The sequence below is a fragment of the Chaetodon trifascialis genome, chromosome 12 (genome assembly GCF_039877785.1).
Source record: "Chaetodon trifascialis isolate fChaTrf1 chromosome 12, fChaTrf1.hap1, whole genome shotgun sequence".
NCBI lineage: Eukaryota > Metazoa > Chordata > Actinopteri > Chaetodontiformes > Chaetodontidae > Chaetodon > Chaetodon trifascialis.
In genome coordinates this window covers 1,387,590-1,404,512 of record NC_092067.1, presented here as the reverse complement: position 1 = coordinate 1,404,512, position 16,923 = coordinate 1,387,590, and the positions used below count along the sequence as shown (strand labels likewise).

At 42.3% G+C, this 16,923-nt stretch overlaps 1 protein-coding gene across 3 annotated transcripts in view; it reads left to right on the top strand.

Annotated features, from left to right (window-relative positions):
* The first annotated feature begins 437 nt into the window (after window positions 1-437).
* The window catches only part of pde1a (phosphodiesterase 1A, calmodulin-dependent), a 173,025-nt gene continuing 156,539 nt past the window's right edge, over window positions 438-16,923 (top strand). The window contains exons 1-2 of one of the 3 annotated variants that reach the window (XM_070975835.1): window positions 512-663; window positions 997-1,649. In XM_070975835.1, coding sequence (XP_070831936.1) covers window positions 1,003-1,649 — 647 coding nt within the window. In that variant the 5' untranslated portion in view covers window positions 512-663; window positions 997-1,002. Of the gene's footprint in view, window positions 1,650-16,923 lie in introns of all 3 variants that reach the window. The other 2 variants (XR_011602941.1, XM_070975836.1) reach the window with 2 other exon arrangements.

Here is a 16,923-nt window from a genome sequence, read left to right as displayed (position 1 = left end):
TTTCGCAGGCTGCACCCTGCACTCCGCCAGCGGCAGGGACGAAAATAGAGCCCTATGAGTGCTGATTTCTGTGCTGACATTCTTGCTCCCCATAGGATGAACAATTTGATTTTAGCTGGAGAGATTTTGTTCCTCTCATTTTCGGCAACATTATACTATCATTATCTAAACACACACACACACACACACACACACACACACACACACACACACACACACACACACATACAAAGATACAAAGGCTGTCTCTCATTCAAAGCAAGCACACCTCTCTCTCTCTCTCTCTCTCTCTCTCTCTCTCTCTCTCTCTCTCTCTCTCTCTCTCTCTCTCTCTCTCTCTCTCTCTGTGCATCTGAATGGTGTGTAATGTTTTGTTTGTTTAAATTTGGGTGGGGAGGACTAAGAGTAGGAGGGAGGTCTGTCGGCTGCAGGATTCCATCACTCTTAGCAACAGTTATTGAGTTACCACGGAAACTCAATCTCTCTCTCTCTCTCTCTCTCTCATCCTGTCTTTATTGCTGGTCGACCTCCTCCGTCCGTTGCTACGGCAATACTCTGGGACATTAAGCTGGATCATTTTGCAGCCGCAGTGCTGGAGTGCAGAGCTCAACTGTTAGCTGTGAACTCTTACAGGAAGTCATCAGCTGATCACCTTGTTTACTGGTTGGTGTTTGATCGACTAAAAGATGCAGTTAGTCTGTTCCTGCTTTAAAAAAAACAAACTGTTCTTTGTCCTTGACATTTAACACCTCAACTTCTCTAACTGATCAAATCAGAGGTTGTAATTTTGGACATTCCAGGCTGTCAGGTGGCATCACAGGAAATTGAATGTTGAAAGTTCCATCGAACCCAAATGCTCTTGGCTGTGATCAGCATAGATGTTTTTACGACTGCTTCAGTTTGAGAGACGTCCGGATGTTTCACAGAGACAAAACTCTGCTCCGTGAACATTTATACAAACCCTAAAAAAACCCACCTCCTCCTCTCCTCCAACAGGCCCAGATGAACGAGGAGGTGGAGGAGCCACAGCTGCCTGAGGAGGTGCTGGAGGCTGAGGAGCAGCAGCAGCATGAGCAAGGGGAGGTGCAGCAACAGGAGGGAGAGCAGGAAGTGCAGCAACAGGAGAAAGAGGAGAAAATGCACCAACAAGACGTAGGTCAAGAGCAGGTAGACTTTCAGGAGGTCCAAAAGGAGAAGGTCGTACCACAGCAAGAAGAGGAGCAGGAAGAGGTGAATCAACCTGAAGAAGAGCAGCAAGAAGAGGAAATGCAACATGAGGAAGAGGTGCAACAGGAATGGGAGGAGGTGCAGTGGCAGGAGGAGGTACGAACTGAGAAGAGGGAGCAGGAGGAGGATATGCTAAAGGAGCAGAAGGAGGTGCAGCAGACTGAGGAAGTACAGCAGCAGGAGGAGGTGCAGCAGATTGAGGAGCTGCAGCAGACTGAGGAGGAGGAGCAGACTGAGGAGATGTCACGGACTGAGGAAGAGCGGACGGAGGTGCAGCAGCAGACTGAACAGGAGCAGCATATTGAAGAGGAGCACCAGAGAGAAGAGGTACAGATTGAGGAGGCGCAGCAGATTGAGGAGGTGCAGGACTTTGAGGACACTCTGGAGCAGAATCACCAGGTCCTGATTCGACTGAGAGGAATGTGAGTAATACACACAATCACCTGGCTGATGATAGTGATGTAATAGCACTATTGATAAATGGTGATTATTTGAGAATCACTCGATTAGTAGTTTTAAAATCAGACTGACAGCCTTTGGGACGACATCAGTGTGGTTGTCTGGTTGCCTTAGTGATGTTAGCATGGAGTGAGGATGGAGGGAAGATGATTAACGGAAAATTAGTGGAAAACTGTGGGTGTGCAACATCAGTGAACATGAGAGAGACAGAGACTATGCATGTGTTTTTTGATGTGATCACTGCTTCCTGTCCCTCTGTCCGTCTATCTGTCTGTCTGTCTGTCTGTCTGTCTGTCTGTGTCTCAGGTATTTTCTCTGTAATAGACAATAACGTTAAGCAGAAACAACATCACCTCCTCTGTCTGAATTTGACGCTATGGTAGCAGATGTAAAATAGCTTGTCTTTTTGTTCTCCTTAGTTGCCATGGTAATGACAGCGTTGCGATGCAGCAAACTCTCAGCAAAGATAGAGAGAGACAGACATGAAGGCAGGGCATGGAAACACAGTGGATGGCAAAAAGAAAGGAAAAAGAAGAAGAGAAGACTCAAACTGAGCATCAAAATGTTTGATTTAATGTCATGTTGATGTTGAGGTCTGTTTACATACTAAGTATCTAAAGTCTCATTACATCATCACTACACACATTGAAAACATGTCTTGAATGAGGTCTAATGAAAGCAGGAAAACCACAGAATATTTTTGTCCAACACCAGAATCATAGCCGATTATGAAATTAAAGGAACAGTTAGACATTGTAGGAAATGTGCTTTTTTCACTTAAGTTAGATAAGAGGACTGATACCACTCTCATATATGTCTGTTAAATGTAAGGCTACAGCCACCTGCTGGTTTGCTTAGCTTAGCATTAAGCCTGGGAATAGGGGGGAACGGTCACCTTTCGTCAGAAGGTATCAAAATTTACCTGCCAGCACTACTAAAGCAAATTACTGAGTTTCAGAGCAATGCTTCCTAAGCACAGTTTGTTTTGCCATGGCACAGGTACAGAGATTAGTTTTATGTGATTATATTGTACTGTATTATATCAATATAAAGTGAAATAATACCATATAGAGTAATCCTCAACCAGATGTTCTCCGGAAAAAAATTCAACTGGAGCCTATCCCAGCAGTCAACGGGTGAGATGCGGGGTACACCCTGTGCTGGTCGCCAGTCAATCGCAGGGCAACACACAAGACAAACAACCATTCACACTCACACCTAGGGGCAATTTTAGAGTCACCAATTCACCTAATGAGCATGTTTTTGGTCTGTGGGAGGAAGCTGGCGTACCCGGAGAGAACCCATGAATGCATGACAAGAACATGCAAACTTAGCACAGAAAGGCCCTGCCCGGGAATTGAACCGGCAACCTTCTTGCTGTGAACACACGCACTACCTGCTGCACCACCGTGCTGCCCCCTTTAACACCTAAAGCAAATTTCAAAGACTGCTTATTTTCACATTGGTAATATTGTGAAAAATCAGGCACATCTTGTCTCAAACCAAAGCAGTAAAACTAATACATATGTTATTTCCTGACAGGATTATTGAGATTCCTTACTATCAAGCTGCCCCAGTTGCTAAATACTCTCCAGCTTATCCAGAATGCAGGTGAGATGTGGGATGGCCCAGGAAGAGGAGGCCCAGGAACAGGAAGAATTTTGGATAACCAAGGGATGCAGGAACATTGACCTGGACACCTGGCAGCAGGACCTCCACTGTGTTGGGCAACAGGACCTCCACTGTGCAGTGGCAGTGGTGTGGCTGAGGAGCTTGACAACAGTGAATATGAGAAGCTGGACAACTGAAAGGCACGGCATTGCCATGCCTCCCTCTGTAGGGCTTCCCAGAAGGTGTCTACAGGACAGGATTAGCCAAACCCAGCCTAGCCACCTGGGGTGCCAGCTGAAGGCCTAGCTAACAGGCTGGAGGCTAGCAGGCTTCATTCTATGGCCATTCTAAGACTGGGTGAATCCACAGAGGGCTGCAAAGTTTTCCTAAAATTGGCAAACGCTTTGTCTCAACCATGAAGGGAGAGTACAAAAGCCAGGGCCTTGGCAAACTGTTGATTAATGTCCACAGAGCCTTTGATGGCTAAACACAATCTCTCAAGAAAGGAGCACACCTTCAGATCTACTATCTGCTGGGTCAATATTGTGGTAAGGTTGCACTGTCACAGTTGTGTTCTCAGCTTAAGGTAGAGGACCCTAAATACAGACACCGGACTAGTGTTAATATCACTAAGGAAACAAAATATGTTAGGGACCCAAATGCAATTCCACCACAACATATTATGTTGTTTATACTGACTGTAATCTCAGACTTGGTATAGACAGATAACTATAAACTATGGTGTCTCAGTGGATCAAATAGTCAATCAAATAGTCACAGACAGGCAAGATCCAGGAAGTGCATAACATCAAATTTCCAAGTCTCTTTAAGTGTTTGGTGCACCACACGCCAAACAGTCACAGGCCAACAAAGATCCAGGAAGTGCAAGTCAAGATTCGTGGTTGGAGACAAAAGGCTGAGATATTTACCAGGGAACAGGAGAACAGGCGTGGTCAAAAGCAGGCAGGTTCGGCAGTGAGAGATCAGTCCAATTGTAATTGCTGGAGAGTCTTGCATGGAAGTGAATAACTGTCTGGCACTGAGTGAGTATGGGGGAGCAGCTCAAATGCAAGACTGACTGGGAATGAATCTCATGTGTGTGATCAGGTGAGTGGGCAGGTGGGCATGGCTGGTGGAGGAGTGAGAGTGGAAAAGTACTGACTGAGCATGTGAACAGATGAAGGAAAATGGCAACAGGTAAGAGACTCAATATACTGTGACACCCAATGCTGGGCATCAGTGTGAGTGTGTCAATGCTCGTAATGACCATTATATGAATGTGTGAATGGGTAAATGCAGGCTTTTGTTGTAAAAGTGTTTTGAGTGGTCATCAGACCAGAAAGCACTGTAGAAATAAAGTCTATTTACCATTTATAATAAGAAATTGCTGGAATAAAAGTGCTAAAATAACAGCAATGAATAAATATCTTAGACAAAAAAGAAACAGCACTCACTAATACCTAATAAGAAGTAATTTGTTCATTACGATGACAGCATGTGATGTTCCAGGAGATTATACTTTCCACTAGACTGGTGTGAACCAATCTTTGCATTGCCCTCTAAAAATGTCTCAGATGCAGATGTGCAACAGGGGGAGCTGTTCAGAAATTGTCAAAGCTGTTCAAAAAACTTCTTTGCACACATAGATTCTTGTTGGCATATGATGTTAATATAGGTGATTTTCCAGCAAAACACATATTGTATGTAAAAACAGCCTTTTCTGCCAAAAATTAGCTTGTATGTCTCTCCTTGCATTTGAAAGTTTCAGGCAATTTGTCTGGCTCCTCCCAAACTGTGACAACATGGGCAAGAGAGACATAGCTGGTAGTAACATTAGCATTAACAAGCTGCATAAGCCCCAGCAGAAAAACAACCTCATACATGAATGATATTTATTGGCAGAAAACACAACACATTGTTACCATCAGGATGGGGGTACAAGGTAATTTTGTAAGACCATGCCCACACATCCTTCATACCTTTTCTTTTAAACAAATCCTGGTGATATGAGGTGTATGTCACTGGCATTATACTTAATTCTTCATCGTTGCTGAAGTTGTGGACGACTTTGTTGTTAAATGTCTGTCTTTTAATGTCTTGTCTGGTGGTTGTACTTGTCTGACAGTTGCCACAGACAAAGATGATTTCTGAAAAGACAATTAACAAAACTATCATGTTCCTGCTGATAACTGTGTTGCATTCAGAGCTTAACAAGATATTTAGGGCTTTGAATGGTAACATTAATTGCAATAAACAGTAGGATACATATATGTACTGAGAGCCTTTCACAGTACAGCTGCTTGCTCAGCTACAACACAGGTGCCCACAAAGGGAATCTCTCAAAGGGCCATACTGTCAACGCTCCACTAGATTAGACTTTCCATTGCTGACAGGAGGAGTCTGACAGTAGCTGGTCGTGGGTGGTTCGCTCCGACTACCAGCTCTATATCACTGTCAATGCTATTCTGCGCTGTTGTCAGTTAGTCTCCAACATGTCCCCACAACAGTGTCATTACATAGCTATGATATAAACATTTTTTTTCTAAATTAAATTCAGTCCAGAGTTAGAAAAGTTTATTTTGAATTTCTATTTTGTGTTGAAATTGGGGAAACCAATTGTTGTTTTAGTTTTGTTAAGTCATTGAAATGATCCTGGATTGGTTATTTTATCAAAAAAACCTCCAAAAGTGTGCGACTTTTGTTAGAAAACCAACACAATAAAATGTTGGATTTACTTAAAAATGTTGTGGTTCCACAAAACTGTGTTAAGTAACTCCTAGAGAGATACTTGATTTATTAATATGGACTCAATGAAATCAAATGAATTATACATGAGTTTATGGATTATTCATACATTCAACCAACTTAATATGGTTATGTTCAACTAATGATAGAATGATGAGAAGAATACAAAATAACATTAAAAATACAAAATTAGAGGGTTCCCCCATATCTCACAGTTGGTAGGGTATGTGCAGGTCCAATGACGCCCGAGCTTCAGCTTCCTCACAGACAGCATGACGTTTTTTCCTAAGATTTCCTGGTACTTGACTGAATCCATCATGCCCTCCACACGCTGCAGGTTTCCAGTGCCAGAGGGAGCAAAGCAGCCCCAGAGCATCACAGGGTGTTCTTTTCAGCATACGCTTCATTCTTCTTCCTCCAGACATACCGCTGTTCTATAGGCCTGAAAAGTTCCAAAACGTCTTTGGCTTGTTTATATGGTTTTGAGCATATTGGCACCAACTTTTCTTGTGCTTTTGGGTCAGTAGTGGTGTACGTCTTGGAGTCCAGGCATGGAGCCCTTCAGTGTTTAGTATGCGCCTTATTGTGCAAACTGAAACCTCAGTGCCTGCTGTCACCAAGTCTTGCTGCAGGTGTTTTGCAGACACTCGAAGGTTTTTGACCGCTTGCCTCCTCAGGAATCTGATGGCTGCCGCTGATAGTTTCCTCTTTCTGCCACGTCCAGGTAGTGTAGCCACTGTTCCTTAAACTTTGAACTTGAAAAACTCTGCTTCCAAATGTATCTCTAGGAACATTCAGAGCTTTTGCTATCTTTTTGTATCCTTTTCCTTGTTTGTGCAAGGCAATGACCTTTTCTCTAAACTTTTTGGACAATTCTTTTGACTTGTTCCAACATGCAATCAAACATCAATCTCAACAAACTCCTGGCCAGTGCAGGTTTTTATGTGTTCTATCCCAAGCACACCTGAATTAATGAAGCCCTTATTAGTCGCGCCTGTTTCAAGTGTGCTTGAAACAGGTGGTTGGGTAATTTGATTAGTTGCATCAGCTGTCCTTGAGACAGGGGGTTGAATAATTTTGAGACTGCAGTAGTGATTTAAAGTAGCATTTTGTGTTGAATTTATATGGTAATATTGAACTATCTCTGTTCTAGTCTACTTTGTTTATTGCAAACAGCTGAAAAATTGCACATTTTGCCAATAAGCCTAATATGCAATGGGGGTTGAATAATTGTGATTGCAACATACATATACACATATATACATATATACATGTATATACATGTACACATGTATACATGTATATATATACACGCATGTACAGTGGAAAAAATAAGTATTGAATGCGTCAACATTTTTGTCAGTAAACATATTTCTAATGGGGCTATTGAAATGAATTTTTCAGCAGATGTCAGTAACAACCCAAGTCATCCACAAATACAGTCCATAAATTAATTTATGTGAAATAATGTGGAATGCCACAGGCAGAAATTATGAACATGCGAACTGAAAATGATTTACTTCTTGGCAGAAAAGCCTTTGTTGCTAATGACAGCTTCAAGACACCTCCTGTGTTAAGAAACTGGTCACATGCATTGCTCAGGTGTGATTTTGGCCAATTCATCCACACAAACTCTCTTCAAATCTTGAAGGTTCTGGGGGCCTCTTCTTTGAACTCTGATATTCAGTCATTTCCATAGAATTTCATTGACTGGGCCACTCTAGCAGCTTTATCTTCTTTCTCTGAAACCGGGCAGCTGTAGCTCAGGAGGTTAAGTGGTTGTCCACTGATCAGGAGGTCCATGGTTCGATCCCTGGCCGAGGCCTCGGCCAGTATCTTGGGCAAGATATTGAACCCCAAAAAAACTTCCCCCGATGCTGTGCCATCGGTGTGTGAATTCATATGTACGTCGATCTGGATAAAAGCGTCTTCCAACTGACTAATTGTAACAATACCAATTGTACCAATTGAGAGTTTCCTTGGCTGTGTGTTTGGGATCATTGTCTTGCTGAAATGTCCACCCTTACTTCAGCATCCTGGTGGATGGCAGCAGATTATTCTCTATACATACAGTATCTATACATTTCTGCATTAATTCTTCCTCCAATTATAATATGAAGTCTGACAGTACCATGTGCTGAAAAACAGCCCCACATCTAGAAAGTTCAATCTGACTAGACATTATTCTCCCAGTATTTCATTGGCTTGTCCAAATGTTGTGCAACAAACTTCAAACAAGCTTCTACAGTAGCGGAGTCTTGTGTGGTGAGCATGCATAGAGGCCATAGCGGTTGAGTGCATTACTTGTTGTGTTACAGGTCTTTCTGAAGCTCTCCACAAGTGGTCCTTGGCTCTTGGACAACTCTTCAGATAATTCTTTTGACTCCTCTGTCAGAAATCTTGCAAGAAGCACCTGGTCGTGGCCGGTTTAAGGTGAAATGATGTTCTTTCCACTTCCGGATAATGACCCCAACGGTGCTCACTGGAATGTTCCGAATGCCATCAATGCCATTACTATGTTTTGCAACAATGAGGTTGTGAAGGAGCTCTTTGCTTTTATCCATCATGAGATGTTTCTTGTGTGACACCTTGGTAATGAGAAACCTTTTTATAGGCCATCAATGGGGACTAAACCAGCTGATATTCATTTGCGCTGATAGGGAGCAGGATTGCATTCTAAACACTGACAGATTTCATCTGGTTTCTTGGCTTTCCATGCATTTTGCACCCCCTCTTCTTCATGTGTTCAATACTTGTCTGTGTCATTCCACTTTATTACACATAACTTAATTAACTTAACTTACTTCTGGACTTATTTGTTTTGATTACTTTGTATTGTATAACTCGGGTTGCTATTAACATCTGGTGACATCTGGTGAAAAATTAATTTCAATAGCCCCATTAGAAATATATTTACTGCCAAAAATGTTGACGCGCTCAATACTTATATTCTCTGCTGTATATATATATATATGTATATATATATATATATATATATATATATATACACACGCATATAAAACACAGACAAAATTCGAGGTTCAACGTGTGTGTGCATGTTTGTGCAAACGTGTGTGTGTGTGTGTGAGAGAGAGAGAGAGAGAGAGAGAGAGAGAGAGAGAGAGAGAGAGAGAGAGAGTGTTTAATGTATGCTCTGCTTTTTCCTCAGGCCAGGCCAGTGTAGATTGAGTTAACTTCTAAAGAGGTGAAAAATAGGGATGAGCGAGTACATCACTATCTGTATCTATATCTGTATCTGTTCAGCCATCTAAATTATCGGTATCTGTATCTGTACTTGGAGTGGGCAACGATAAAATAATTGTAATATTTATAATATTAGATTTATTTTTATGAACTGCAGTGAGAAAGTGTCACTGCATGCAGCCATATACAATAACAATATTAATATAGTCTACTTTGTGTGTTCCGCTATATGTGTGTACGTGTTTAAGTGGTCTGTGAGACTGCTTATTTTTTAATGATCTGTGTGAACTTGGTGATTCATGCAAACATTCAGTGATGACAAACAGGGAAATAATGCTGATGATTGCTGTCCAGGGAACCTGAGATCTCTGAAAAGTTAAGCAGAACAGGTGACATACAGCAGCATTAAAACAGAGCTGGTGTCTGTTTTAATGTGTTGTATGGATCTACATATTGGTATAGCAACTTTCAATGAGACTATATAAGGCAAAAAGGGACTAACTGTCATACACAAGTCCAAGAATTGCAGGGGCTACATTTGCTCCTGGTGCACTGTACTCAAGGTCATCCTCGACAGGTTTAAGTTCAATGGAGGTCGGTTTCCTACCTTGGTTTTTGTTGCCAAGTAGGGTTGTCATTCTTTGGTTACATTTGGTGACTTTACATGGTAAGCTTTGAGTACACTTGAAATAAAAGAATGCCACTTCAAAATTTAACAGATAACCTAGAATAAAGGAGAGAGCAAGTATGGTGTCATGCTGATCATGTGTAATTTATAGGCTGACTAGGTGTCTTGCTCTGAGGGGCTGTTATAGGTAGGTTAAGCCAATTCTCTGTCTTCTGGGCTGACATTAATTGGTACAGCATTGCCTAGGGTGTAGGCTAAATGGTCCTAGAGATGTGTGACTATATCCCTAGTGGTGGTAGCCAGAACATTCTGTACTAGAGAGAGGGATCAGATATGGGGAAACCCTACCCGCACCTAAATTGTCCACTGAGGAACTGTGAAACAGGACAGTGAAAAGAACTGTGTTTGCGCATAGTCAGCTTACAGTACAGAAAGAAGACAAATTTACAGATTGAAGTTCACCTGTCCCTTGACCATAGCCAAACCAACTGCATTAACTGATGAAGGTCTGATGCTGAAAAGAGTGCCAAGCGCAGCAGCAGCTGTTAACAGACTACCAATAAACCGTTTGGACCTCTTATTGTGTCCACTTAATTTGACTGGCTGATAGTGAACTGCTGTAACTGCTGTAACTTGTGGTTGTATCTGCTGTTGGTTGATCTGTGTCGCACCATTTAATTAGGATCTCTGAAATCGTTATGGCATGTACTGTCCACCACTTGATTATTAGTTAAATGGGTGGATTATAAGAATAGGGCAATTATAACTGATAGAATTGTTGTGATTGATATCTGTGATTCATATAGAGACGTCTAATTTAGATTTCTTCTCTGCTATTGGTTCCTCCAAATTTGTTAATTCTTACCAGTAATTAATGTCCCCTAACTATGTGAGTGTTATGTATTTAACACCTAACTGAGACCTTGACCTCCCTGTTTAATCCCATGGGGGTTTTGTGTGGTTTTATCTGGTTGTGGTGTGTGCACTAGGCTCTGACCTTTCGTTGTCTGGATCCGGAGAGAGCTTGTCCGTGATCACATAAGGACCTGCCCAGTGGGGAAGGAGCTTGCGAGCAAGCCTTCCAGGGCCTTGATTGGTTACTCCAATGGCTGGGGTAAAGATGTAGTAGCACACTTTGTCCCCCACTTGGAGCTTGTCATATGACGCTTTCTGGTCATAATTGGCTTTGCGTCCTTTCATGTTTTTGCTCAATTTTTTCTGGGGTGAAGAAGAATGTAGCCTACAAATGTTCATTCAAGTCAGCCATGTACTGATGCAGTGTTTCCCACCAATTAAGGAGACTGTGGCGGCCCGTCAGTCAGCTGTAGCCTACTCTACTCTATAGCCCGCGAACGAGAGCGCGCGCGTGAACACACACGCACGCGCCAACAGGTCGCGTTCATAGACGGTCCTACTGTCTACTGCATTTGGCGCGATCCGGCGACACCGCATCCATACATGACAGCAGGCCGGGACGGCATTTCAAGATTGTGTGAGGTAAGTGTAACTTCTCTTTTGGGCAGGTATCAAGTTCGATAACGGAGCAGTGTCGGCCATGTTGCTGATCTCATTGCACCAGTCAACTTCTAACATACCAAACAGAGTCTAACTTTCCGCTATCCCTGGTGCTGATTTCCCGGTAGCTAGCTACTTTTCCGCTATTTCTCCCTCTCCCGCTCGCGCTATTTCTCTCTCTCATCCCTCTGTCGTTTGTGCTCTCTCTCTACCCGCTTATAAAAATTAACATGAAATTAATTATTTAATATCTCTCGTCGGTGAGAAAAAAAAAAGAAAAGATAAAGAAAAGAGGGATCCGACAGCACTGAGTCAGTGACTCTGCCACAGCCTTATCGGTGAAGCGGGGTGAGGTTATGGCTTAAAAGTATTATTTCAGATGGCCAGTGCACTTTTACCGCTTGTGTTTACAGACTCCATGGTGTCATGACAGGGTAAGGGCATGACTAGAGGTGCTGAGAGGTGTGCCAAATATGCATAATATTTGGTGTGCATATAAGGTGTGCATAATTGTCAAGCAAAGGAGAGTACAAAATGTGTGCTCCAAAGGCACCTCCTACTTTCATTCCTTTTGACTAATTGTAGTTATCTTATAGGTCAAATCAGACCTCCGGAACAGACTGCAAGGAGAACATCTTGCTGCCTGCCTGAGAGTCTCAATAAATGGGCCAAGCCCTGAAGAGTTCAACTTTGGAAGAGCTCTGGAACTGTTTTTCACAAAGCCAAGAAAAATTAAGTGTTCAATGGCAGGGTGCAGAGTGTGTCAGTAGTGTCACAATAGTGTGACACTCAGTGTCAAGCTGCCTGAGTCTTAGCTGACTATTGGTGCAGCATGCATGTGCCAAGGTTATGGACAGCAAGTGTTCTTTGTTCATCGTTTTGTTTGACAGCGAAGATTGTTCACATGATTGATGTTAAGTTTTGTATGCTCTAAATGAATGAATGAGTGAGTGAGTGAATGAACAAATGAACAACTGATTGAATGAGTGAGTGAATGAATTAATGACTTTGTGTCATGTTTTTTTTTTTTCAAGATTAAATTTGAAATATTCCTGATATGCCTTTGTATGTTCTTAAGGATGATACCAACCTGTTATGTTCATATACAGCAATTTATATTACATTCAGTGGTCTCAAAATACACACACACCCAACCCCAAGGGTCAGAGACCCTCCCACCACAGTCTCCTAAAATCCTGTGGGAAACACTGACTGATGTGTGTAGGCTGTTGCAATGTTGGCCTCACCTGGTTGATAAAGTAGAGGCTCCTTCACCTGTGCCCAGAGCTTCAAGTGTTTAAAATCAATTAGGGGCTTAAAATAAAAAAAAAAGTATTTCTGATTCTGATTCAGAATCGATAACGAAGATCTTTCCACTGTATCAAGGAGTGCTTCATGCTTCATCCTCAAGTGTTGTTGACAGATAAAATTTTCGTGCAATTCCTTTTTCGATCAAGTGACACAAGAATTGGCAAAAGGGTGGTTCGCCCTAAAGGACCAAAGGGTTTTTGGTTGTAAGGTCCTCTTTTGATTCGAGTTGAACCACCAAGACTGCGCTCGCGCTTTACATTTTTCCTTTATATGTATACAGGTGTACTTCTAGCTTTTCTTTTTGAAATTAATTCTGTTTAAAACTCAAATTTGTAATTTTAATTTTATTTGATCAAATCAATTAAATGAGTGAACCGAGGTTCTGTTGTTGTTTGAATTTGAGAGTAATTCACTGTAGTAACAATCACTTAAATGTAAATTAAAAGGGTATGCAATGAAACTACAACAATTGGTTAATATCACCAAACGTAGGCTTATTTTTTATTAACACTGCATGAATGATAATTTTCAAACTTTAAACTGAATACAATAGTTAAGATTGTAAATGATAACTATCTTAAATGACATATGAAAAGAAATGATTGAATGAGTAATTCAAACTTTAAAGAGATGAATAAAAGATGTGATACAGTTGAGTTGATGCAGCGCACACTACCATTAATTTATCACACAAATTGAACACACAAACTCAGTTAACCAAAATGTCCACAAAGGGGAGGTATTATGTTTCTGTCTTTCTAAATGGTTAATCTCAAACAGTCAGCAGGGGCGCTGTAGTCATCTTTACACACAGTAGAAGAAGACAAGGGTGCAATACACTGAAACTGTGAGTGGTGGCGCTGGAGAGTTAAAAGTGGGTCAATACTCTGAACAACTAGCAGACAGAGGAGGTGGCGTGTGTCCAGCACCGCCCCCCTGAATTGTGTTCGTAGTTTTGGACTAAACACAGCCACTGTGATTCAAGCACTCATAAGCTTCAAATCAGCAGCTACAAGCACGCAACAGCAGCAAATACAACAGACAGCTCTCACTATCAGAAACCTCAGACAGAATGTTAACCACGTTGATTCAACAGTCTACTCTCAAATTTCCACAGACTCTCAAGTTAACTTTAGCTTCTTAGCAACAGGTTGACACACGAGGAGGATCATGTTTTGATAACAGATATCGCAGCTTGACAGGCACCGCAACAATTTTAAAATTCAACGAGAAGGGATAAGCACAGTGGCTTTCTTCAATTTTCTTTTCAGCACAGGTCCGCTCGGGACACACAATTCAGCACTTCGGCTTAAGCAGAGTCACTGGATTGTAATCAGATTGCTGCTATGATCAATCTATAAACCATACAGGTTAGACAAGAGTTCACTCTTTTGTCGATGGGTGACCGTATAAACAAACCAGCAATCGTTTCTTTCATTTCTAAATTCACATATGACCGGCGTTGGTCACAACGTCTGATTAATGCAAGTGGGTATGGCCCATCACATATTTTCTCATAATAATTGTGAAGCTTAATTTCGATTTGTAATAACTTATTACCATTAATTTGTCATCTTTCATTGGCAAAGTTCTCTCCATGTACTGTATACACCAGCAAATGAAAAGTAAATACAGCTTTATATTCATCTTGATGATAATCAAGATGACGCTGTGTGAGTGGCAGCTTGTTACAGCAGCTCTGACCATTTTTCTTTTTTCCATTACTAGTCTCGGTTGATAGTGCGTACATACGGATGTACAACTGGTGAGACTAGGGATTAGCTTTTTTCTACTTTGTGGATTACTTTCATCAACTTCAGGAGATCCACTGAACTTTGGGTCCATTGTTTACACTTGGGAACAGCTGGTCGCCCTGAGCAACATGGTAAGACCAGAGATCCCCAAGGAAATAAGGAGAACGAGAAGGGGATGCAGAGGTGGGGCGAATTGCCGGGACAAGAAAAGATGGGACAAACCATCCATACCATCTCATAATATGGCCGATGTGAGATTTCTCCCAAATAAGATTGAAGAGCTAACAGTGCTAACCACACTGCAGAGGGAGTACTGGGAGTGTAGCCCCATTTGTTTCACTGAAAGTTGGCTAATGGCAATCACTCTGGACTCGCATTTTACGCTGGACAACTTTCAACTGCTGAGAGCGGACAGGAGAGCAAAGGAGAGTGGTACGAGGAAAGGTGGGGGCATAGCGATATTTGTAAACAACAGATGGTGTAACCCAGGGCACATCGGGGTAAAAGAGCAGCACTGCAGCAGAGACATTGAGTTTAGTTGTTAGCATTCGGCCCTATTACCTACCGAGGGAGTTTTCACACGTTATCCCGATAACTGTGTACATCCCCCGTCAGCCAATGATGCAGCAGCATGCGAGCTTCTGCACACAGCAGTCTCACAGCTCCAGACATTGCATCCCCAGGCCCTCCTTCTCATCTCTGGAGACTTCAATCACGCTTCCCTGTCCTCTAGTCTCCCCACTTCCACAGTATGTTAAATGCCACACCAGAGTCAATAGAACACTGGACTTAATGTATGCAAAAATTAAGAATGCTGACAGCTCATCACCTCTCCCCCTGCTGGGCCGTCCAAATCACAATCTGGTTTATCTGCTCCCTGCATACATACCTTTGGTGAATAAACAACCACCAGCCATCAGGTATGTGAGAAGATGGTAAGAGGATTCCGGCATGGCACTAAGGGACTGCTTTGACTGGGATGTGTTGTGCAGTCCACCACACAGGGAGGACATTTACAGTTTAACAACCTGCATTACAGACTACATTAACTTCTGTGTGGAAGACACTGTGCCTACAAGGAAGGCACGGTGTTTCCCAAACCACAAACCTGAGGGGTCCCCGGAACTGAAAGCCCTACTTAAGAAGAAGAGGGTCTTTAGTTCAGGGGACAAAGAAGAGCTGAGGAGGGTGCAGGGAGCTGCACCCAGCCTTGTCATAACAGCTGACCAGGTGACGAAGGAGCACAGGCGGATGAAGGCAAGGAAGGCTACAGGTCCAGATGGCATCAGCTCCGGATTGCTCAGGGACTGTACAGATCAGCTTTGCGGGATCCTCCTGCACCTCTTCAATATAAGCCTCATGTTTGGGGAGAGTTTCAGCCCTTTGGAAAACTTCCTGTGTGGTTCCAGTCTCAAAGACCACACATCCCTCACCAACAGACCACAGTATGTGAGGCTTCATGACTGTGTGTCCGATGTGGTAGTTTGCAGCATCAGGGCTTAACAGGGGACAGTGCTCTCCCCTTTCCTCTTCACCTTCCACACGTCAGACTTCAGACGCAACACCAACAGCTGCCACATCCAGAAGTTCTCCAATGATACAGCCATCACTGGATGAGTATCACAGGGGAACGAACTGGAATACAGGGAGATTGTAACCAACTTCGTCAACTGGTGTGGACTGAACCACCTGCACATAAACACTAGCGAGATGAAGGAGATGGTGATTGGTTTCCAAACTACAGACTACACTGGTGAATACCCATTGCTTGGATATTGAGATCATGGAGGATTACAAATCCCTAGACTGGAAAAATAACACAGATGCCCTGAACAGGAAGGGCCAAGAGAGGATTGAGGTCCTTTGAAGTATGTAGGACACTGTTAAAAACTTTTTATGACTTTGTGGTGGCATCTGCAGTTTTCTATGCAGTGGTCTGCTGGGACTGTGGAAGCTCTGAAAGGGCAAGGCAAAGCAAGGCAAATTTATTTGTATAGCACAATTCATACACCAGGCAATTCAAAGTGCTTTACAGAAGCATAAAAACTAGTGCTGTCAATCGATTAAAATATTTAATTGCGATTAATTGCATAAATGTCATAGTTAACTCACGATTAATCGCAAATTGATCGCAGATTTTTAGGCTTGCTTTGTGCAAATGTTTTTTATTGAAAACAATGTGTAGTGTTATATTTCACACTAACATTCTCATTTTGAGCAGTCTTTCACATTTGAATGAATCAAATCTCACACATTTTAACACTGTCAGTAAACAGATGACAAAAAAAATAAATGCTTGGTTACAAAAAAGCCCCTTCAACAACCCTTTCTAAGGGATCAAAACAGGGTGATACAAGATAAAGTTACAAAGTGCACATCAGTGTAAACTAGGATTCAGCCTTTAGTGCAGTTAAACCATGGCTTAAACTTTCCTTTCTTAAGTTTCCTCTGAACATACAAGCAGTCAGA